Below are 21,789 nucleotides of genomic sequence, written 5' to 3'. Positions count from 1 at the left end.
CATTGTCCTAAACGACTTCCTTTGTGAGTATGGAGGGAGTAACTTCGAGGTTTCAACATAGAGTGAAAGTAGATTTTTAGTAAAACTTCAAATGGTTTTTGAGAATTCAAATATAGAATTGTGAATTTGACCAAAATTTAATTAAGATTCAGTGAAAACCATCGTGCCACCAGGGATACGTATGTCACGATCTGACACTCAATTGAAAAGGTGAACCCTGGTACTTACCTGCTTGTGTGTATATCTCTCTTCGATGCAAGCTAGCGTGGGTAGGTGGCTGGTTAGTTGGGCTGAAGGAGATAAGTGATGGACTGTATTAACTGGGCTATAGCACAGAGGGACAGCCCAGTGAAAAAGGAAAGGAAAGGAACAAGAAAAAATAAAAAGAAAAGAAGGATGGGCTTGTACGGTTTATTGGCCACTACAGCATACTCCTTCCGTCCCACAAAAAATAAAACTAGAACTAGACGTAATAGAGATATGTACAGATACAATGTACTAGAATATATCATATATATCCAGTATTAGGTTGGTTTTTTATGGGACGGAGAGAATAATTTGTAAATATTATTTTATATTTATATTCTTAATCATTTAAAACACAAATACTCAAAAATAAACTGTGATGAAAAGAACTTTGAAATTAAATTTTAATTGTGGCTTATAAGCTGGGAAAAATATGTTGTGAAAACCACATATGTAGTGGAAACGTGGTAACTACCGTTGGATTGAAAAATGAACGTCCGAAATTCGTCCACGTCATCATGAGTATTCATGAGTAAATCTGTGAGTAAAATTTATACTCGTGATGGCGTGGACGAATCTCGGACGTCCATTTTTCGCTCCAACGATAGTTTCCAGGTTTGCTCTATTTGTGGTTTCCACCACATATTTTCCCTATAAGTTGAAGGGTATGGAGTACAGATCTTTAAGCCCAACCACCAGTCAGCACTCTGAATCTTCTAAAGAAAGGTTACGATTTTGAATTTAGGTGACCATGTCTGACGTATATATATTTGGATTCAAATTTGGTTGCCAAGCCTTATTTAGTTTTAAATTTTGAGAGGGGTACATGGAAGTTGATCACATCTACTCGGTATGTTTGAGTTTTAGAAGTCCGATTTCAAACTGTTCACTTCATGTTTATACTTTCCTTAGCACGCAGATCATATGCACAAATTCGTCTCCCAAGCAATTTCATAACACGACTTATTTTTATCCGTTTATAAATATCTTACTCCTACAATACAAATCAATGTCGCATTTGGTGTTCGACTGTTCGTTTCTACAAAGAATGAAGTTATGGCATAGAAAAAGGAAAGAAATAACCATTAAAGCATAAAATTAATTAAATTTTCATTATTATAAAACCCAAAAAAATTATCTGATATTTCATAGCAGTTTTTAGATAGAAAGTTTTTACACAAAATGCACCCTTCAACATTTTAAAAAGTGAGTTAACGAAAACCTAAGAAAAACGTATTATTATCTTAGAGATGAATCATCGCCCAAAGGGGCTATTTTCTTAACCAGGTAAATTTCCCCCCTCAATCCTCATCACTGTCTAATTAACCTCATTATCATTTCATTTCACAACTTCTTTTGGGAGGACGGTATTCTATTTAGACGGATGAGCTATATCGACTGTCTCAGAGGTATTATCCCGTTCGAATAGAGTATCAGCCGATATCTACCAGGTTACAAGGTATCAGATAATACATGTGAGGTATCATTCCGTCCGAACGTAATACCATTAAGTAGCATTTTCTTTTTTTTTTCCTCCTTGGGTTTTCTCCCAATCTCCCTGCAGACGCATGTCCATTATTAGTCCATCGTTATCAACAACCTGAACCTGCTACTGCAATGCTTTGTGGCGAGAGGAAGAAGGAAATTAAAAAAAAAATCTGAAGGGGGGATCAGGATCAGTGGCCCAGGAGTCCGGACCCCGAACAGGTGGCTCCGGCGACGCCAACCCAACAACCCAACTGGGCCACAAATACTCCCCCCTACTCTCCTCGCCGCACGCACGCCCACCCGCTGCATCCACACGGCCCACCGAGCCACACCACCGCCGCCGCGGCCGCGAGGCCACCACACTCCGACGACGGCGAGAGAGAGAGAGAGAGAGAGAGAGAGAGAGGGAGAGGCAGCCATGGAGGCGGCGGTGCCCAGCCGTGTGGCGCTCTCCGCGAGCCGGCTCTCCAACCACCACCACCACGCGGTGGGAGGTAACCCCCCCTCTCCTCTCTGTCTATTTGTTCTAGTAGCTGGATAAGGATGATGGGGGCAAGTTAGTTCTTCGCTACAAGTATGGGAGATATTAGTTTGGCACTGCCACTGACCCGAAATAGGCGTAATTGGGCTCTTAGGGTTGCTCCTGTTGGAAATTGCTCGAAAATTCGGTCGGTTTGGAAATTGTTGGGTGGGTTGGCACTTGGCTGGAGGCCTGGAAGGAAGGGGGGCCTTGGCGTGTGTGTCCTTGGCAATTAATTGGTTCTTGGTAGTGGCAATTGACGAAATCAGTTAGTAAATGTTGACATCGTTCTGCTCACCAATAGGCTGTGCCTGTTAATTCTTGCAACATATGCTGTGGCCATGATCAAAGTTACTTCCTGCCTAATTGGTTATATATGTTTTTTTGGTTGCTCTTGTTTTCCATGGGAGATCATCCTATCCTTTCAAATTACCCTCCTTAGAATTATGTGCAAGAAATTTGATGATTTTAATTAGATTGAAGGTGTGTTTGCTATGTCATTTTGGTCGGTGGTTGCTGTTGCAGGATTGTTTGTTCATCTTTTCTGTACATGTTGTGCAGGAGAAAGATATGCGATTTACAGGGGAAGGTGCCCGAATCCTGCCATTCCTATGGCTCTGGCAGCAGCAGCTGCACCAGGGAAAGGTGGTGGCGTGCTTGATCGGCCAATAGAGAAAGTTACTCCTGGTCGCCAGTCTGAATTCGATGTTAGGTAACAATGTGCTATTTACAGTTCATTTGTTTTCTCTATCTTGTGTAAAGTACAGATTCTCTAGGATTCTGAAAAGAAATGGTACGATGTGAACTAAAATTTCATACTAGGCTCTGAGGTCTGAGCTTGTGAACTTACCCCAGATAATGATGGAAAGTTGTAATTACAGAATTTTCATTAAGTGCTACCAAACGGATTTCAAGATTTTCATTATGACTCAAATATTTGGACCAAACCACTAAAAGTCATGACCCAAACCACTATAAAAGTCATCTTGCTCATTGCTGTAACTGCTAGCCAAATTCCAGTTTGTTAGGACAACAGTAAAAGGGAGAACCCTCCTGCAAAATAAAGCCAATTTCTTCCTAGGCATAGTGGAATTGCACATGTACAAAAATATTCAGGAGTCATAGGATCCCGCTTGACTGAAACTGAACTACTCAAGTGTTTTCTAGCCATGTCTGTTTCGCAATTTTCAGTTTGCATCTTTTCAGAAACACCCTCTTGCTCTTATCAGAGTTATGTCAAGTAGGGCATGCCATCAAAATCAACTGCTAGTGTGGGAACATAATCGTTCCTTTAAATGGTGTCAGAACCATCTCTGCATATTTTCTCCTAGTAGGGGATATACTGATATGTCCGTTGATTGCCTTTTTTGGGAGGAAGGGTTAAATAAAATTGAATTGGATGAATAAGTAGCTTCTTGATCCAACGGTTGTTATCATTGTGCTAATGTGATTTGATGGTTTAAAATTGTTGATGTGGCTTCTTGCATGTCTTGCTTTATAAGAGTAAATGCCCCTTAGTGGGTACCAAATATATAGGAAGATAGGATTACCTTTGTTGCTACGCATTTTACATTTACTATCTTTTTCAGGCATAAACAAAGTTGATTGTTGCAGCACATTATGAACCAATTCTATATTCAGATTAGCTCGTTTAGATGTTCTTTTCTTTTAAAGGTGGTTTAGATGTTCTATTGTCATCATTGCTTGATTTTCCTTAAACATGTTTGATTTTTATTATGTGTTGTACACAAGTACCATTACAATGATTTGTTTGCCAATGCTTTAATCTGTTTGAAACCATAGTGACATGTCTTGAGTTTTACTTTCAATGATTACTGGACCCGCTGTCTAGTTTCTGAATTAAGTGGCTTCTGATACATTGATCATTTTATCCTTGTGAGCTTATGTCATGTAGCTGATGTTCTGTAGTCTGACCAGACCAGCAGATTGGCTAAAGACATAGTTGCTATTCTTGAATATTGCTCATTGTGCCTTAGCAAGACATGTGTCCCTACACAAAAGCATTGCCTTGTTGAAAGGCTACATGGAATTTCTATCGGTTTTCAGACGGACTGAGTAATATTTTTTCACATCGGATGTCTTGTACCTGTTGAAATAGTTTTTGTTGGTCAATACTGATATAACACAATTCCCCTGATCTGCAGAAAATCCCGCAAAATGACGCCTCCGTATCGAGTCCTCCTCCACAACGACAACTACAACAGGCGTGAGTACGTCGTCCAAGTCCTGATGAAAGTTATCCCTGGGATGACCGTCGACAATGCCGTCAACATCATGCAGGAGGCTCATGTAAACGGGCTGTCAGTGGTGATCATCTGCTCTCAGTCGGAGGCAGAGGAGCACTGCACGTCGCTCAGGGGCAATGGCCTCCGGAGCTCGATTGAACCTGCGAGTGGTGGCTGCTGAAGAAGAGGCTCTGCTGTTTCGATGCTTATAGCTTGTAGATAGCCCCCATCAAATCTAGATAAACCGCAACGAATTAATTACAGTAAAAAAAAATTGCTGTCATGCATCAGGATGAACACGGTATACCGCTTTTGAAGATGTAAATCATGTAAGTCACGTAGACTAAACGTAGCATTTTTCAGTATGAAACATTGGTCACATACTTGTACATTTGGAGCTGTATCACAGCCAGCATCTTGCAATTGTTTGAGGTAGTAAACTGCTACTTCTAGCTAATTGGTTTTTGTGTTCCTCTATGTTGCTTGTGAGATACCGTGCATAGTCCAGTGATTAACAATAGGAATGCCTAAGAAAAAGGTGTTACATAAGTGGTATGAATATGATGCTTTTGTTTAGAGACTTTTGTGATGGTACATGTGTTGCTCGGCTTCTAAACAGGTATGACGTGCTACTACTGCTACCCCGTCTGTCGCTGCTTTTGTGTACAAGCTTTCTGAAGCTACAGGCGCAGAGGTGACGCCTGCTGAGCAGCTTCTCATGAGGACAGTACGGTGACTTGCGAGTGCTTCATACTTCCACGTCATATTTGACCTGCCAGCTCAACAAGGGGTACATGTGGCCTATGAGCACTCAATCAAAGTGACTCTCGGGAGCTTAAAATTCGAAGAAATAACTTCCGAGAAGATTTTACTCGGCATATGCACAGAGAATTTGGCAATCAGCTTCAGAGAATTTGGAAAAGCTGGGTTTCCCGCTTCTGGCTTCTAGTTTATTTTCTATATTCTACAACTACAGTTTCTCAGAATCTGGATCAAAAACTGAATTGTTTGGAGGAGCTTCTAATCCTAGGAGAAGCTACAGCAGCTAGAAGCTTCCCCTAAACAGACCCAAAGAGTAGTTTTCACGCGGTATATGTGTTTTATGAGCGCTCGTAGTGGGATATTATTAGAGTTATGGCCTATATTAACTATACCAAGTAGTGAAAATTCCTACAATGTATAAATATCCCTAGGAATCATTATGGGGCCCACCAATATAGATAAAATATATTAACTATATAAACACAACACTATGATCGGTGAAGCCCACCTGTCAGATTCTATCTTGGTGGGCTCCACATTTTTTTTAATAAAAAGCACTGATTGGACTGCCACGTAGGATCTGAACCACTATGAATCGAGTCAGGGGGTTATTTGTCCGATTTGAATAGTTGAGAATGTAAAATATATAGTATTTGAGAGGGGGGGGGGGTAATTCAGTCGACCGAGATAGTATGACAGTACTATCTTTTTAGGGTCTACTCAAACTACTCGCATAGAGAAAGATACCATAATATGATAATTTTTTTATTGCAAATGCTCTTAAGATTGCAGGCTGATCCAACAAAGTGAAATATGCGGCACAATTAAAAACCTTGTTAGATCTACAGGCTGATCAAGTTTTTACATACCATATCCTATCTTACTATACATTTGATGTCCACTGACTCCTAAAACTTAACATGCAAGTGTGTCATATCAACATGCAATTCAGATTCTTGGAAGATTTGGTTAAGAAAATTAATCAATTAAAGTAAGTTTATCTAAAAGAGACCGAGTTCAAGGAGAATGCGGTATGGGGGTTTATTTATTAATTAGTAAATGTCTATTAGTTTCCTTTAATTGTTAGGAAAATGTGTTTAGTGTCCGATAAGGCTTTTATGTTTTTCTTTTTATCTTTAAGAAAATTTGTGTCATGTCCCATAAGAACTCTTATCTACCCATGGGTATAAATATGTACACCCGGGGTTGCTGGATTTATCTCACATATCAATACAACTACTCTTGGCGCATCGCTACCCTCTTTTCTGAGGTTTTCTTTACCAACCGGCAGAATTTGGCACCTCGCACACGGGGCTGTATTGGCTTTTGATCTTCAGCGAAGGGGTAAGTCCTACGTCCGTCGGCTTTAGTAATTGTATCGGCTACATTGGCGTTGTTCAAGACTACATCGCTTCGACCTCTTGTATCGCTATGGTTTGGTTGATATATTTGCCTACCTGTTTATCATATATCTTAGTTAATCCAAGTCGATTATTCAATTTACTTGTATCCGTCAGATCTTTTCTAGGGTTTTGCCAGTATCAGCTAAATTATTTTGTTGATCTAGATTAGCTAAGGTATCCACCACCTTGAAAATCAATCAAAGGCTTGATTGTTAAGATATTATATTTCTTTTTATACTTAGTGCTGTATCAATTGGGTTTGACCTACTAAGTCGTGCTTAGAACCATAGTATCTAGACTGCTTTTTGATTACCAATAAGGGTTTCATCAGGGTTTCAGCCGATGAGTTATCTGGATGTTGCATCAACTTATAAGGATTACATACAAATTGGTTTTAGCCAATCGCAATAAAGGTTTCACTGATTATCTATTCGTTTGGATTTAACAACATCAAACCTCCAGCCGATATATGCTTTAACCTTTGGATCAATGCTTATTGTATCATACCATTATTAGCCGATTGGTTTATGTTGGATTATATTATTGTTTTATTACATTATCATCAGCCGATTGTCTTTATGTCATTATTTACTCAAGTGTCTACAACTTTTACTCTGTGCATATGCCGAGTAAAATCCTCTCTGAAGTCGGATTTCCATTTACTAAGGTTGATGGGCACATTATTGAATATGAGATCATTTCTTCTATTCGAGATATTCCAACATCCAATTCCTAGCACTTCCATGAAGAAAGGTTGCAGACAAACCCAGCTGGCAATCATAGAAACAAAACTTTAGCTGATCTAATTGTTTGTTTAATTGTTTTTCTTTATTTTTTTGCTTCCTCTTCCTCCCCCCCTGTATATCCACCCTTTGTACATCCATTCTTTTATTAATATAGCGCAGTAGGAGCCTCTCGTATTGTTTAACCGTCAAAAAAAATTTACTCAAGTGTTAGGTTCTACATTGGACATATATCCGATTGCTCAAAATCCCATCAGCATCGGCTGGTATCCATATCGGCTAGTATCGCTCTATCGGCTCGTTAGCCGATCGACTCTTTGGTGATCAACATATTTATCTATTTTACCAGTTGCTGGATCAAATTGACTGGCACGCCCACATCTCAACGATTTTAGAACCTGCACTGGAGCTAAGCAGAACTCCCAGGCTGTTGTGTTCGTCGACTTAGTTCACGCCAACACAGATCTAGCACCATCGATCGAGTGCAGATTTTTCGTCAACACACGTTTGGTAGTGGATGGAGCACATCTGGCGGTGGCGGCGAGCTTCTCGCAGTGGTGGAGGGTCTAGTAGTAGCGCGAGAAGATCCAGTTGTTTACACCCAAATTTGGCACCTAGGATTAAAATAGGAAAAAATTGCCAAAGTTTGGAAGTCTGCCGGTTTCCTCCGAAGTGGGCCGGTCTGACCGCCATGTGTTGGCCGGTCAGACCGGCGGTGTATGGCCGGTCTGACCGGCAGGGTCCGAGTCTGAGTGTGTTTTGTCGGGTCTCGAAGTTTCCTTGCTCGAGAAGGCATGTTTCAGGTTTCCTTTGGTTTCTACCCCGAGTTGGACGTGGAGGAGGGCCTGTAGAGGGCAAAACCAACCCCTTATAGGGACATGGCCGGTTTAATTGTAACTAATCAATCTACAATCAATCAATCGAATCGTTTTTCATATTGCTTTAGTTTTCTTTTAGTTTGTCCATCTTTGTCGGTTTGGGCCGTAAACCATCCGCCGCCGCTGCGAGAGTGCGACACCTCTTTGTAGGTTTGTCCTGAAAACCTTCCGTTTTGCCCACGAGACGGGTAGTTATCTAGAAATCTGCTTCGCTAGTCGGTTTAGTTATCAAAACCCATCTTGGTCTAGTTTTTACTAGATTGAGGTGGTTGGCGACTCTAGGATTACCGCAAGATGTTAGGTGTTGCAATCGTGCTTGTCAACTTGTCAAAAAAGTTGCTAACGCCAGTGACAGACGGGTTCAACAGCGGCTTGGAGCGAAGTGTTGCAAGGAGGCCAGGTGGCAGCAACGACGAAGACTCGAAGACGACGGTGAGCTCCATCCCCATCCTTCTCGAATATGACGACCAAAGTGGCATGAATAAGACTTGGAGACCTGTCGCTGTCCTCCTCGAGCTCCCGTGCAAGGACCAGCCTCGCCAAGGTGGGCCCCACTTGCCAGCCTCTAAAGGCTAGGGCCAGGTATGATAGGTAAAAACCTGGTCCAGCTGTGTCCGAGACGACGTATATAATGATATAGGGGCAGATTCAGCGTGGGTGCTGGGGGGACTTGAGTCCCCCTACCCAGGCCCGCTGAATCACCATTGATAGAAGGGGAGATGAAAGGGGAAGAATAGGGAGAAAATGAAGAGTAGGGGAACTAAAAAGGAAGAAGGAGAGTCTCCTTTTAAATTTTATTCTGGATCCACCCTGTAATGATATGGTTTAAATTTTACGTAATTCTGATGGCAACCAATTGATATCACGAAAATAGTGGAATTGTTTAATTGGATAAATTTGCAATGACATGGATTCCATATTAACCCATAGCTACGAGTTCGTGCTGCTGAGACACTGCGATCCTGCATGTTCTTTGCTCGAGGAGAGCTAGCAACATCCTCGCTGGCATCCCAGAGTACTTTCTCACATCGCGGGGGCGGGCCCCGTCGGCCGGCAGCCGGCCCGCGCGCACGATCGAACCTGCGGCACCTCTCTGACGACGACGCGCGCACGATCGAACTCCGCGCGCAATCCACACGTACGCCATGCCATGCCTCGCCACCGGCGCCGCACGCACCTTAAATTTCTTGGCGGCCGGCCGGCCCTCACACCGCGCGATGCTTGTACGCACGTCGCGGTGTCTGGCGCCGCCCCGCCGGTGGTGGGATCGCTCCGCAGCTCTTACCTCGCCGCCCGCCTCACCTAGCTAGCCCGGACCAGCTACGTACGATCGAGTACTGTACTAGCGCTATACTAGCAACATCCAACATACTCCTACTAGCTATAGTGGCCACAGTACTGGTCTTCACAGTCTCGTGTATATATGGCCGCCTTAAGTGTTTCGTTAGTGTCTTTTTTTTATTTTTCGAATAAAGCCTATGGCCGGTTTTTAAACTCAGGACTGCAATCTTATTAACATAGATGTGGGTTTTAGAATTTGTTAAATTGTATCATTCCGGTCCTAAGGCCCTATTTAGATCCCACCCTAAAATTTTTCACCCTATTACATCGGACGCTTAAATACCTATATGAAGTATTAAATATAGGCTAAAAAATTAACTAATAGCACAAATTGCAACTAATTTGCGAGACGAATCTTTTAAGCCTAGTTGTTCCATGATTTAACAATGTGGTGCTACATTAAACGTTTGCTAATGACGGATTAATTAGGCTTAATAAATTCGTCTCGCGTTTACTGACAGATTCTATAATTTTGTTTTGTTATTAGACTATGTCTAATACTTCAAACGTGTGTTCATATATCTGATGTGACATGACAAAAAATTTTACCCTTAGACCTCGACCCAACTCACTTGAGGGGCAGGAATTGGGACCGCCCCCGGCCCCGTAGGGGCGGGTAACCACTGGGTCCCCATCCTCATCGAGGAAATTGCCACACCTATCGTCATACCTCCCACCATTACCGGCCTCAATGCCGACACCACCAGAATTCCCCTCGCACCACTACAACAGCCGTGGCAAGATCTTCTAGTGCCCGAGGCAACAAGCGGTGCTCTGGAGGTGGCGGTTGTGGAGGACGTCCTAGCCATGCTCAGGTTGCTCCTTGAGAAGGGGGAGGATTTTGCAGCGGTGGAGTGGTAGGAGTAGCTAGCGCTTGCTCATGGAGGTCGTCCTAACCGTGCTCGGGGATTTTGCTTCCCTTCTCCCCAACGTGCTGGCTCTGGAAGCTGCTGCAGCAGCCACATATTGGCCCATCAGTGCGACTGTCGAACCCTCCCTCTTCGGTGCCGTCAAAGCCTCCATACATTGCAAATACAGGTCTCAAGCACATGTCTAGCTAATTCCCACATTACAAATTAACCTTTATTATACATTATAACTGAGAGAATCTTTTCAATATAGCAAAGGTTCTACACATTGCAAACACAGGTCTCAAGCACTAACATAGCAAAGGTGCTCTTCCCTTGAGACCAGGTATGTACTTTAAATAAAAAAATAGTATTTTATTATAAGTATGGCATGAGTCCATCTTAATACTCATAGGTATGTGTCCCATTATAGAGTTGATGTGTTCTATACATTACACAGATCTCTCTATTGCTTTATGCATAGTAGATAGATCTTATCTTATTACCGTATTACACAGGAATAACTAACTATTTGCCACTCTTACAAATAATGATAACAGATTTGTCACCGGTTTAATATATCATAGATACATATAAGAGTCTACATGTTAGATAACAAGTGGCAAATCTATTATCATCGTATCATAAAAGTGATAAATAGTTAAGTGCCACTGTTACACACGGTGAATGCTCTCGGAGATCAGGTTTGTAGACTTCAGAGATCTGCATCATATCCATCCTAGTAGCTGCTGGCCTGCTGCATGCTGCTGCGAGCTGCTACTAGTGCGCTTTGAACAGTCAGCTACTAGCAGCGGACTGTACATTATACCCGGCCCCGGCAGCCAGTTTTTAATAACAAATGTCCTGCGCGTCCAATCGCTGCTGCTGCTGCGACGACGTGCCGCCAAAACCTACAAAACGTTCCATCCGCAACCGGCCAGCCAGCACTGTGCCCAATTCAATTCGATCTATAGCCACGTACTGTACATATAAAAAGTAAATTTTATTTTGAATCATCTTTTAGTACCAGATGTTTTATTTTATGCTAACCTTTAACAAATGTTTTCTCTTTGAATTGGATCAGGTAATTTTACGTTTGTTCCACTTTATATCTTCCCAACTCATTTCTCAATGATACTAACGATTTAAAGTGCGGCGTCAGCACCTACTCACTAATAAACTCCCACAGTTATATTATGACAAGTTGATGCAGGCGATGTTTAGATTCAAACTATTTTCTTCAAACTTTTAACTTTTCCGTCCCATCAAATGTTTGGACACATACATGGAACATTAAATATGAACGAAAAAAACCAATTGCACAGTTTGCATGTAAATCACGAGAGTAATCTTTTGAACCTAATTACGCTATGATTTAATTAGGCTTAATAGATTCGTCTCGCAGTTTACAGGCGGAATCTGTATTTTGTTTTGTTATTAATCTATGTTTAATATTTCAAATGTATATCCGTATACTTAAAAAAGATTTTGGCACACGAACTAAACACAGCCGCAGATAGATAAAATCGTTGAGTGTGGTCCAAAGTGTCATAAAAATAAATTACCTGGTTCAAAGTGAAACTATTTATTAAAAGGTGGACCAAATCAAAACAACGATAATAAAAGGTGGCGCAAAGCAAAATTTACTCATCCAAGACCGCCGATGAATTCCCTACCATCCGTAAATCCAGCTAAGAGCATCACCAATATATTAGCTTCCCAAAATTTAATTTTTCGTTTCCTAAACTGAAAATATAGGAAGTGAAAAAACTACTCCCTTCAAAAGAGAGCCCAAATTCAATTCCTTAAAACTAAAAGTGTGCCCTTCTGTTAAACTAGGTACCAACATAAATTTTCGTTTTCTTCCTCCCGCGTGGAAAGAGATCGCACCCACACGCGGGAATGGGAAGAGAGAACCGAGGAGCACGCGACTGGGAGCGGAAGAGGCAAGATCGCGCTCTCTTTATCAACAGAGCGAGAATTCAGGAGAGGGAACTCCAAATCTTGGGCATGAGAGTATGGATCTGTTGGAGCTATTTTCTGGACTAAAATATCTCAAAACCAGTTTTGGGAATGGATTAGGACTATTAATTGGTGTTGCCCTAAGCCAAATTCTGAAACAAGAAACGCATAATACCGGACATCGATCTGAACCGTCCGTGGCCGTCCAAATCAATCACAGAGAGATCACGAGAGAGGAAACATCCGTGGATTGCACGCTAGCTTGGCATCCAATCAGAAATTAAGACAAGCGCACGAACTTCATTTTAGAGAGAGAAGGGTAGGGTGAGGCCGTGAGGACTACGGGCCAAAACGGTTACGGAAATTCCCGATTAATCGAGTGCTATTTCTATATATAAAGAGTACCGTTTTTAGCTATTTATAAAGTATATTTTTTCTAATTTATTTTTCACCGTATTAATGCTAGCACTGAGTAGTTTAAATGATAAATATAATCAATTATCAGTTGATCGAATATTATTTTCAAAAAGATGTTACCGATTCCGTTAATTTTCACCCCTAGTGATGAGGACGATGCTATGGCGGGTAGCGACGTGCTCATGCTGCTACGACCTGTATTGACACCGATCACGCTCTCGATCTGACACGGTAGAAAAAAAAAACAAATGGCATTGGCAAACTTAGCATTTTGTCAGGAGCTCAGCTTGCAGATGGTGAGATGGCTAGCACGGCCAGGCCCCTACCTGGAGCCCTTCTCCCAACATCATATATAGATAGATAGATATCTCTGGAAGAACAACTTCAATTCGCCGATGTGCTTTCTGCATCCCTTCTTATCATATGCTTGGTCGATCGTATACATCGCTCTTCTCCATCAGCTGCATCGTCCCGGCCGTTCCTCGATCTCCTCTGAACATACAGTAATTAAACCTGTAAGATATCTTCCCTCTGTTAATTATTTACCAGCTAGCTTCTTCCATTCATGAGAATGTATGCTAATTAGCACTGAACTGATCAGACTAGCCAGCAAATTCTCTTTTCTGTTTTGGTTAGTTGCTTCAACAAAATCTCTCGTAGCCACACACATATGCTTGCTAATTACTCCCTCCAGTTCCATAATTCTTGACGTTTTGGACAAAATTTAAATCAAATTTTTATAACTTTGACTAGCAATAACTTTAAAATCATTTAGTTTAAAGGCACTAGAACAACATATATAGATTTGTTTTACAAAGTACTTAAAAAAAGTAAAAAAAATCTATTTATAGTATATAATATAATAGAAAAATATAGTCAAAGATATATTTAGAAAACCGTGTCGTTGTCTAAAATGTAAGAATTATAGAACTAGAGGGAGTAATAACAATCGAAATTCTATGGTGATGTATGAACCTCCTTGCCTCTTCTTGTACTCATTATTTATTCAGTTTCTGAACACCGAAAAAAAAAATATGCCACATGCATGCAGCATTCAGATGCACTGGGCATTTTCATCGTCATACATGCATATCTCTTTTCAGTATCATGTACATATTTTTTTTTCAAAAGAAAGTATCATGTACATATATATGTTGGGGGAAATTAAGATATTGACTCACGTTGTTAATTTTAGAAATTTGAATGTCCTCAAGATTCGAAATATTTGTATAGTTATTTAGTTATGCAATGACACTCCTCTCAACAGAATGAATTATTCCGAACTTCTTTGCTATACATGGCAAGCTGGCTAGCTATCACTAATAGAATTCACCGGTTTCCCTAGAACCAAATACACTAGGGATCATCCAAAAAACTCTAGGGAAGAGGTTTCCCTAGAGTAAACCCTAGGGAACGTGCCCAAGGGATCAAGTCTACGGGAAAGCAGCCGATCCCTAGAGTTTCTCTAAAAAACCCAAGGGATAGATTTGTTCCCTAGAGTTTTCTAACTCTAGGGAAAAGTGTATATGTGGCAGCTCATCTGACGTGTAAAGCAGTTCCAGGGTATTCAACCGCATTAGGTAGTACTGTAGCATTTAAATTAAGGGAAAATGCATGTTTTACTATTTCATTTGTTTTACCGGTCACTTTTCTTTGCCTCAATTGTAATGAAAAACAATTACTAGTTAAAACACTGAAATTGTTATGCTATTATTAACAGAAAATACTTAGTCAAATCCATTTACATATTTTCGTAGTACAAAAGCGTAGCTGAAAATTCGGCTAACTATTATAAACATGAGTACATGACACAGAGACACACATGCCTCAAATGTTCTAATGATTTGAGGCTATCGTCCCATGCAGAACCAAGCAACATTAAAAGGAAAAATATCACACAAGCTTCTGATGACAAGTTTGAGAAAAAAGCAGGATCAAGAAGCTTGTTGTTCTCCAATACATCATGCCCATAGCTCTTCAAAAACCAGATCAGAAAGCAGTCTCGATCCATTTTAATCTGTAAATGAGCATATACTAAATAAACTTAAAATATCAAAGAAATATCAAAGAAAGATCAAGACATACCAACTTAGTTCACAAAAAACACTTACTCCACTTTGGATCTGTGCTTCCACACCATCTGCATCTCAAGGTGGAGGTGGAGAAGGCAGCAAACATGCTTGCTTGTTGCGGAGCTTCCACCTTGCTCTACAGATTAACAACAGGGAAGAAAAATCAAGGGGAAAAAACTTAGATCTGAACAATCACAACGATGGAGCAGAGAGTGGTGCAGCAGGGGCAGCTCCTCCGGCTGCTGTATTTGGGGCGTCCTCTCGGCGCTGCATAGGGAGCAACAGTTGTGCGGTGCTCGCGCCGCCGGCGGCCGGTGGATGAAGCCAGTGAGGATGGCTATGCCTCCCAAGTTTGCTAGTTGAAAGAAGAAAGGAGAGAAATGAGTGGATACAGTTTACCTGAGAAGATAAGGTGGGTGCAATAATAAATGAGCTCAAGTTTTGTATTTGGAGAGCACGCTGTGCTTGGCAGGCTGTGAAAAAATTTCAAGAAAAAAAATAAAAAGAATCAGGGGCCACCTTGAGCTGATGTGGCACAACATCATGTCCTTTTCATCAGAGATTCCCTAGGAACACACGATGAACCTAGGGAAACATTTGAATCCCTTGGGTTTGATACTTGCGCCCTAGGGATATTTTGTATCCCTTGGGTTGCTTTAGCAGCTCTAGGGATCATCTTTTAACTCTAGGGAAGCCATGGAATTCTAGTAGTGTATATCGAATCACCTCTAGTGTACCATTCACATCATTTCTCCTACAATTGATTATAATTAAGTTGTAACGCTAATACACGTCTAAAAAATAATTTATGAGTAAAACTTTATGTATGTTTTTAGTGACTTAAAGCAATGCTGGAAAGTAAATTAATTATATATGATGGAAAAAAAATCAAATTAATTCTAAAATTGAGTTTTAAAATTCTGGTAGCAGCTGATAAGCCAAAGAGCATACCATAAGAGCGGAGAAATATTTAAGCCATCATTTCCATATTAAAGTATGCTAGCTCTTGAAATTATATTCAATTACTATAGATGTAAGCCTACATTAATTAATTTATACAAGGGTGAACAACCAAATCAAATAGTCTATACCTACTACTAGTGGCAGTGAATCTGCCTTCCCACTACTGCAGTTTCTATATAAATTATGACTTGATATTATTAATATTATGGAATAGCCCAATATTTAATTCAAACTAGTTAATACTATATATTTAAATAAGCAAACAAGTGATACTAACATATTTAATAAAAATATATATTTTTTGCTATGACATAGTATAATGTATTTCCTTTTACCCATAGCAAAGCATGAGGATTTTGCTAGTTCAATATAATGTATCCATGCTAATTACACTCTTGATGAGCAATCCTATCTTACTATAAAGTTATAACCCACTAACTACTAAAACTTAACATGCAAAAATGCCACATCATCATCCACTAACAGTCAATACATTTAATATCATACAAACATGCTATATTATCTATAATTTAAAATTTATTACATTTTAGAGCTTTTAAAATGAAAGCATGTTAAATCATTATCCCATATAATTCATATAATATTTCAATATATATCTTCATTACTTTTTATAATCTATGTAAGTTCATCCTCACTTGGTTAATGTTATTTCTCTCTTCTCTAATTAAGCCATATCACATCAATTGATTTTAGTGCTTATATAAGTTTATGTTGTTTAGCTATCTTATACATTATTTTTACTTATTGTTATCATACTGAACTCCTGCAGTAACGTGCAGGGTTTCACCTAGTAGTTAAAAAAGTTGGCACCTAGCCCGTTAGTTTTATTCTGAGTTATTTTTTTAATCTCTATATTCACAAGACCTTGATCAATGAAGCTAAAAAGGTCAGTTACAAATGCATCCAAACATTTAGTTATGTTCCGTTTGACAGAGTAATAATAATTGTTGTAGAGTGCACCATAGACAAATCTCAGTGTAAGCACCGATATATCTAAAACAAATAATAAAAAAAAAATTTAATTTCCTCCTGCTTATATGTATATGAGGGATCAGTAAGATTAGGTATATAATATATACTGATATGGATGCATGTCTTAGGCTATGTTTAGTTCCTGAAAAAAGTTAAAAGTTTGGGGAAAGTTGGTAGTTTGAAAAAAAAATTGGAAGTTTATGTGTGTAGGAAAGTTTTGGATATGATGTGATGTGATGGAAATTTGGAAGTTGGGGGTGAACTAAACAAGACCTTAATTCCCTCCCTGCATGCTGTCATGCAATCAACCAAAAAAATACATAATTTCATGGAACTGGAATAAAAAAATGCATGCATAAAAAATCCATGATATATAAATACAATTCAATTTACCATATCCTTTTCATACATATAATTTTATAGACATGAAAATGACAATTACACATACGTTTACTATAGCTAGTCTGTATAATTCAGAAATGCAGTATGTAAATACATGAGCGATAAAAAGGAAATTGATTTAATTGACTCCAGATACTTTTTAATTTGTCCTTGTCGTTGCATAAGTGATTGCAATAAATTATATAGAGTCAATACTGTACAGTAATAAATATGCAGGAAATATTTAAATTTTATATTTCAATTTAAGATTCAAATGTTTTCTGGTGGAAGAATACCAAACCACACCCCAAAAATTAAAGTTAATTAGGTCTGCCTCTACATAATAAAAACATTTATGAAAAGTGGTCCGAAGCTTATTTATCTGTTATAAAAAAAATTATACACTTTAAGATAGAAAACTGATTATACCACCTAGATAAATTTTGCTGATGCATGGGATAAATTAATTATCCTACTCTAAACCAGCTGGTGTTGCTCTGCTTTGTGTATGATACAGCTATATGAGATATTTGCCATTCTTAACCAATCAATGGAGCATGATCAAGTTACCCTTTTTGTCTGTAAGAAAGTAACAAAAGCTTTCTATACTCTTATGTGGACATATGCAGTTATTAGTACATATCATATAAAGAGCATGATTGTATATCTGCATTCAGGTATGCGTAATAAGGCACAATTTATATCTTCATTGGGGGATGTATGGTGCGTGCAATAAAATTAAAATAAGGACTGCATTGATTAATGTCATTGAAAAAAATAATGGTATTGATGTTGTTGAAGAATTAGGATGAAATAAGCTATTATATTGGCAGTGTATTACTTCATTTGTGAAGGTAACTAAAAAGATATAGGAGTATATATTATAGTCACTCTTTTGCAACTACAAAAGCATCTATCATTTCTGAAGGCAACTATAACACATATATGTTAAATGTATTCATGATGTCCTATGTTGTACTAAGTTTCAAAAATTACATGCATTGCAATGATTTTTTTTAAATATCATATCTTTTAACTTGAGAATTATATATTCTCGGAAAAAAATATATAGAATTAGCAAGCAAACATCCATCCAAAAAGTCCAAGCCACATGCACAAAAGATATATTTATTCATCCATAGAAGACCTCATCTCAATTTGAGGGGATGGCAGATTCACCACCACTAGGTTCTTTTATATAGTAGAAATTACTTGCAAAACCATAGGTAACTAGCTTGTTCATCCTCTGTTCCCAAACTTAATTTGGACAAAGGATATACATTTACCTGTTGATGTTAGTTTCTGACCATGACCAAATTCATAAAATGTTTCATACATCATCATATATCATATATTTATGCATGCTTTTGAGTTTCTCAACTTAGGCACTTATGGTTCTTATGATCCTGATGCAGGTGATTGCAGATCTAGTGCTAGCAAGTTAAAAACATCCTTCTCATGCAAAACAATAAATTTTATCATTATTTTAGAAAAATGACGAGGAAGGAACCCTCAATTTTCATTAGCAGAGAAACTGAAATGATTTTACAACATCAATTACTGTTCAATGGTATATTTTTTAGGACAAAATATTAGTTTGTCATCATGCTGTTACTGTTATAAAAACATCAAGATCGAGTATTAAATTTCTTCTATCTAGCTAGAATTCTAGGGTGCAGGGATTACACCTGAAATTTCTAGCTCAAACCTTTCGATACAAAATGTTCCTAAGAATTGAGTACTCGTATGGCCAACCACGGATCACCGGAGAACTAATTAGAGAAACTTCAAAAATCTCAAAGTTAGCACATGGACAAACCAAAATTAAGTCAGCCAAAAACTAGCACATAGAAACAAACCAAAAATCAGAAAATATAGCCAGAAAAAAACTATAGCACATATCCAAAAATCGGAAGTAACAAATACTCGAAATTAGCATATCAAGTTATCAACAAATCAACAAGTCTTTTCTCAAAATAAAAAAAACAACAAATAACAAGCCAAACCGGTATTGATAATTGATTCATAGAGAAGTGAACTAGCAAATTAAGTAGCAAAATATCATGACAGAGGAAGGACAAATTAACCAAGCCATATAAATACAAAGCCTTCAAATTTTTCATACGTATTTTTGTTTGATTGTTTAACACAAGAAATCACCTTTACTGGCTTTACTCATCCGTTGTCGTCGTTGGGTCGCAGCTCATTATCTCCTCCAAATGATTGTAGTATTGGAAGTAGTACTCCAATCCGTCCATCGGCTGCTCGGTGCTCGCCGCCGCCGCCGCCGTCCAGTCGAGCTCGACACCGCGGCGCCCGCGCTCGTCCATGGGCGCCACCGGCAATGATCCGTCGTGGCCTCTGTTTCTCGCCCGCGCCGACGACGCATTGGTGGTGCTCGACGAGCTCGCCTCCCCTTTCTCCTTCGCAGCCGATGCTGCGGCGGCGGCCATGGCCGAGGAATGCTGATCCGCCGGCGGTGGAGCGGCGGCGAACGCGGGCGCCGCCGCGGCGTCGGCGGAGTCGGGAAGGGTGAGGCGGTCGATGGCGTGCTTGGACTGGGTGAGCAGCCACTCCACCGTCCTGCTGGCCTTGTCGAAGCCGAGCTTGTCCTGCAGCGCGAAGAAGTCGCGCGCGACGCCGACGGACAGCCGCATCCGCCGGTCCCGCACGCCCTGCGCCGTGCGGATCTTGCTGTGCCGGTCCGTCCGGAACGGCCGCCTCCGCGTCGCCGCCGCCGCCGCCGCGGGGGATCCCCCGGCGCCTCCTCCTCCACCGCCGCCACCTCCCTCCACCGCCGCCGCCGCCGCCGCCGCCGCGGCCGCGGCCGTCGTCGTCACCGGCTGCCGCAGCACGGCCTCCAGCGTCTCCTCATCCTGCCGGTGGCCGGCGGTGTACACGTCGGCGCCGGGGAAGAAGAAGCGCGCGTCGTACTCGTCCAGCGTCGACGGCGACGACGACGACGACGGCGCGGACATGAGGAAAGCTGGTGGATGTAATGGTAAGTGTGGTTCTTGGTTTGAGCTGCAATGGTGGTGGTGATGGTGAAGGTTGTTGTTAGGGTAAGGAGGTATCATTAGTGAAGCTGAAGATAGCACTAACCCCAACCAATAACAACTCCACTTGAGATTATGTGTGCCTTTATATCAGGCAGAAACTGAATTATGCTCTTCCTAGCTCAAGTACACAACATAGTGATAGTACATGTAATATGGATGCAATAACTGATAGTGATAATTCTACCATTGCCGTCACTACTAGTCTACTTCCTCCATTTCATAATTTAAGTCTTTCTAGCATTACCCACATTCATATAGATGTTAATGAATCTAGATATAGAAGTTAATAAATCTAGACATATGTATATGTCTAGATTCATTAACATATATATAAATATAAGCAATGCGCTAGAAAGTCTTACATTACGAAATGGAGGGAGTACTACACTTGTACACACGTCTTCTTGTTCTTCTTAATTCTATGTGTGCAATTGTGTGTTGTGGTATGACCAGATCAATGGAAGGGGCAAAACTAAACCTTAATCCATCTGTTTTTTAATATATGACATCATTGACTTTTTGAGATACGATTGATCATTCATTTTATTCAAAAAATTTATGTAATTATCATTTATTTATTGTGACTTGATTTATTGTCAAATGTTTTCTAAACATGACTTAAATTTTTTAGATTTGCTATAGTCCAATAAAAAGTACCTCAAGGTACCGGTACCTCACGGTTCCAAATCGTTTTCGATTGTTGGATTTAACAATGCCCATACTGTCCAGCTAGATCCAACGATCGAAAACGATTCAGTACCGTAATGTACCGGTACCTCGAGGTACTTTTTGCTAGACCGGAGAAAATCTCTAAACTTTTTTATATTTGCAAAAAAGTTTTATAAGATAAATGGTTAAACGTTTGCCAAAACGTCAACGACGTCAGATATTAAAAAACAGAGGTAGTAAAAGAAGAGATGAGATGCAGGCGAGAGAGAGGGGGGGGGGGGGTGTTCATGGTCACATTCACATACTAGTACACAAGTGCAAAGTGCTAATTAAGTATACGATATGTAATCAGCTACTAGAAATGTATGGCAGCTGCTGCAGTAGAGCCTGGGCTGGTGCTCAAGCTCAAGAGAGCTAGTGGTAGTACGGTAGTAGTCAAGACTCAAGACGACTCAGAGCTGATCGATGCTCTGAAACAAGCTGAGCAAAGTGCATGGTGTGTGTGTGTGTCGCTGTTCCACTGTGTTCATGTACATTTACATCACTGTACTCTGTTTTGTCTCTTCTTTCACCAGCTGCTGCTTGGCCTCTTTATTATTGGCCATACCCATAGCTTTACGCTCTCTCTCTCGCTCTCAGATATGGCATTTGATGAAATGGATATGGTACATTGATAAACTGTTAACAAGTGTCCAGGGCGTGGTGGGCCCACTGGAAAGGTGTAGGTGCTCTAGTGGTGAGCGAATGATAAAGGGCATCATGGTGAGGCACTGAGGCCCTACTACGTGAGGGCAGGGG

At 40.2% G+C, this 21,789-nt stretch overlaps 2 protein-coding genes across 3 annotated transcripts; one reads left to right on the top strand and one right to left on the bottom strand.

Annotated features, from left to right (window-relative positions):
* Window positions 1-2,010: 2,010 nt before the first annotated feature.
* On the top strand, window positions 2,011-4,957 carry LOC127781403 (ATP-dependent Clp protease adapter protein CLPS1, chloroplastic). Its single transcript, XM_052308350.1, has 3 exons — window positions 2,011-2,228; window positions 2,816-2,966; window positions 4,420-4,957. Exons 1-3 carry the CDS (start codon window positions 2,153-2,155, stop codon window positions 4,679-4,681), a joined length of 489 nt encoding a protein of 162 aa, XP_052164310.1. The 5' UTR covers window positions 2,011-2,152; the 3' UTR covers window positions 4,682-4,957.
* An 8,405-nt stretch (window positions 4,958-13,362) lies between these two features.
* Window positions 13,363-20,837, bottom strand: LOC127781451 (transcription factor TB1-like). 2 transcript variants are annotated; one of them, XM_052308406.1, is made up of 3 exons: window positions 19,424-20,837; window positions 14,966-15,281; window positions 13,363-14,871 (listed from the first exon to the last, which is right to left on the bottom strand). In XM_052308406.1, the coding sequence occupies exon 1, from the start codon at window positions 20,338-20,340 to the stop codon at window positions 19,435-19,437; it is 906 nt and encodes a 301-aa protein (XP_052164366.1). In that variant the 5' UTR covers window positions 20,341-20,837; the 3' UTR covers window positions 13,363-14,871; window positions 14,966-15,281; window positions 19,424-19,434. The 2 variants fall into 2 exon arrangements, with proteins under 2 accessions (XP_052164366.1, XP_052164365.1); XM_052308405.1 differs by having other exon boundaries at window positions 14,966-20,837.
* Between the last annotated feature and the right edge of the window lie 952 nt (window positions 20,838-21,789).

This window comes from Oryza glaberrima, chromosome 8 (genome assembly GCF_000147395.1).
Source record: "Oryza glaberrima chromosome 8, OglaRS2, whole genome shotgun sequence".
In the NCBI taxonomy this organism is placed as follows: domain Eukaryota; kingdom Viridiplantae; phylum Streptophyta; class Magnoliopsida; order Poales; family Poaceae; genus Oryza; species Oryza glaberrima.
The sequence above is the reverse complement of the archived record's forward strand: the minus strand, read 5'-3'. Positions and strand labels throughout refer to the sequence as shown.

Excerpts from the sequence above, each read along its gene's own strand:
- LOC127781451 (XM_052308405.1), bottom strand. The coding sequence starts at position 20,340 with ATGATACCTCCTTACCCTAACAACAACCTTCACCATCACCACCACCAT.
- LOC127781403 (XM_052308350.1), top strand. The coding sequence starts at position 2,153 with ATGGAGGCGGCGGTGCCCAGCCGTGTGGCGCTCTCCGCGAGCCGGCTC. Across the intron at positions 2,229-2,815 it reads CCACCACCACGCGGTGGGAG|GAGAAAGATATGCGATTTAC; the intron begins GTAACCCCCCCT and ends CATGTTGTGCAG. Across the intron at positions 2,967-4,419 it reads CAGTCTGAATTCGATGTTAG|AAAATCCCGCAAAATGACGC; the intron begins GTAACAATGTGC and ends CCTGATCTGCAG.